This window comes from Eimeria mitis, genomic scaffold (genome assembly GCF_000499745.2).
Source record: "Eimeria mitis Houghton genomic scaffold, Emh_scaff6017, whole genome shotgun sequence".
Classification (NCBI taxonomy): Eukaryota; Apicomplexa; class Conoidasida; order Eucoccidiorida; family Eimeriidae; genus Eimeria; species Eimeria mitis.
The window spans coordinates 1,864-3,190 of NW_013574241.1; the positions used below are offsets into that span (position 1 = coordinate 1,864).

Genomic DNA, 1,327 nt, shown 5'->3' on the forward strand with positions numbered 1-1,327 from the left:
CCTCTCGCTTAGGGTCCTTAATGAGTGTATTTTCTTTATGTATATTTCTTTTTTTTTGTATAAATGATATATTTATAATAAAAGAAGTAGATGCACAATACTATGGTTGGGGTGGTGGTGGTTTAGGATGGGGAAAGAAGAGAAGATATGGGTGGGGTGGTGGTTATGGTGGTGGGTGGGGTTGGGGGGGTGGTTACTACAACAACCCTCTTTATTTTTATTCTCCTTATTATTATTATACACCCTACTATACCACCACAACCGGGTACTATGGGTATGGATGGTCCCCATACAGCAGCAGCTATCCTTACTATCAAAATTTTCGTTATTTAAGGCATCTAAATAAAAAAGGAAAAAAATATAATAAATATAGAATGCTTAGAGAAGAAAGAGAAGAAGATATTTTGTCTTCTTCTCCCCCACCACCACCACCACCTCACCATCAACATATAATACCCCCACCACCACCACCAGGTTCTGCTGCTGCTGATGGTGCTGCTGCTGCTGCACCTCCTGCTGCTGCTGCTGAGCATAGAAGACCCCCTATACATTTTTCTGCTGCAGCAGATAGACTTGAAAGCAGCAGCAGCAGAAGGCCTGCAGCAGCAGCAGCAGCAGCAGCAACAGAGACTGCTCCTATAAAGAGATTACCACCTATAAGGAAAGAAACTAAAGAGGAGAGAGAAGAAAGAGAAGAAAGAGAAGAAAAAGAAAAAGAAGAAAGAGAGACAGATGCAGATGAAGAAGAAGAAGAAGGAGACAGCGAAGAGGAGACAGAAGAAGGAGACAGCGAAGAGGAGACAGAAGAAAAAGAAAAAGAAAAAGAAAAAGAAAAAGGAGACAGAACGGAGACAACCACTGCAGCACCAAAAGAAGAAGAAACTAAAACTACAACAGCAGCTCCTGCTGCAGCAGCAGATAGAGAAGAGAGAGAAGAAGAGAGAGAAGAGAGAGAGGAGACAGAGGAGGAGACAAAAACAACAACAAAAAAACCAGTAGCAGCAGAAGAATAAAGGGTTTAGGGTTTTATATATGTGCACTGCTGAGACTCACAAACCCTAAACCCTAAACCCTCATTTATATATATAAATATATATATATATATATATATATTTATATATATTTATATATATATTTATAAATATATATATTTATAAATATATATATTTATAGGGTTTGTGTATGATGGGGATACAAAGAAAGGAAGAAAGAAGAAAAAAGTTTTTTTCTCTTTTATGTAAACATGCAGTTTGTGTGTTTTGTATATATATATATATATATATATATATATATATATATATATATATATATATATATATATATATAT

The 1,327-nt window shown here is 36.2% G+C and overlaps 1 protein-coding gene across 1 annotated transcript; it reads left to right on the forward strand.

The window, feature by feature from the left end:
- Positions 1–374: 374 nt before the first annotated feature.
- On the forward strand, positions 375–1,013 carry EMH_0085400 (uncharacterized protein; the record flags this gene model as incomplete). The annotated part of the gene is made up of 1 exon (XM_013500905.1): positions 375–1,013. The coding sequence occupies one exon, from the start codon at positions 375–377 to the stop codon at positions 1,011–1,013; it is 639 nt and encodes a 212-aa protein (XP_013356359.1).
- Positions 1,014–1,327: the final 314 nt, after the last annotated feature.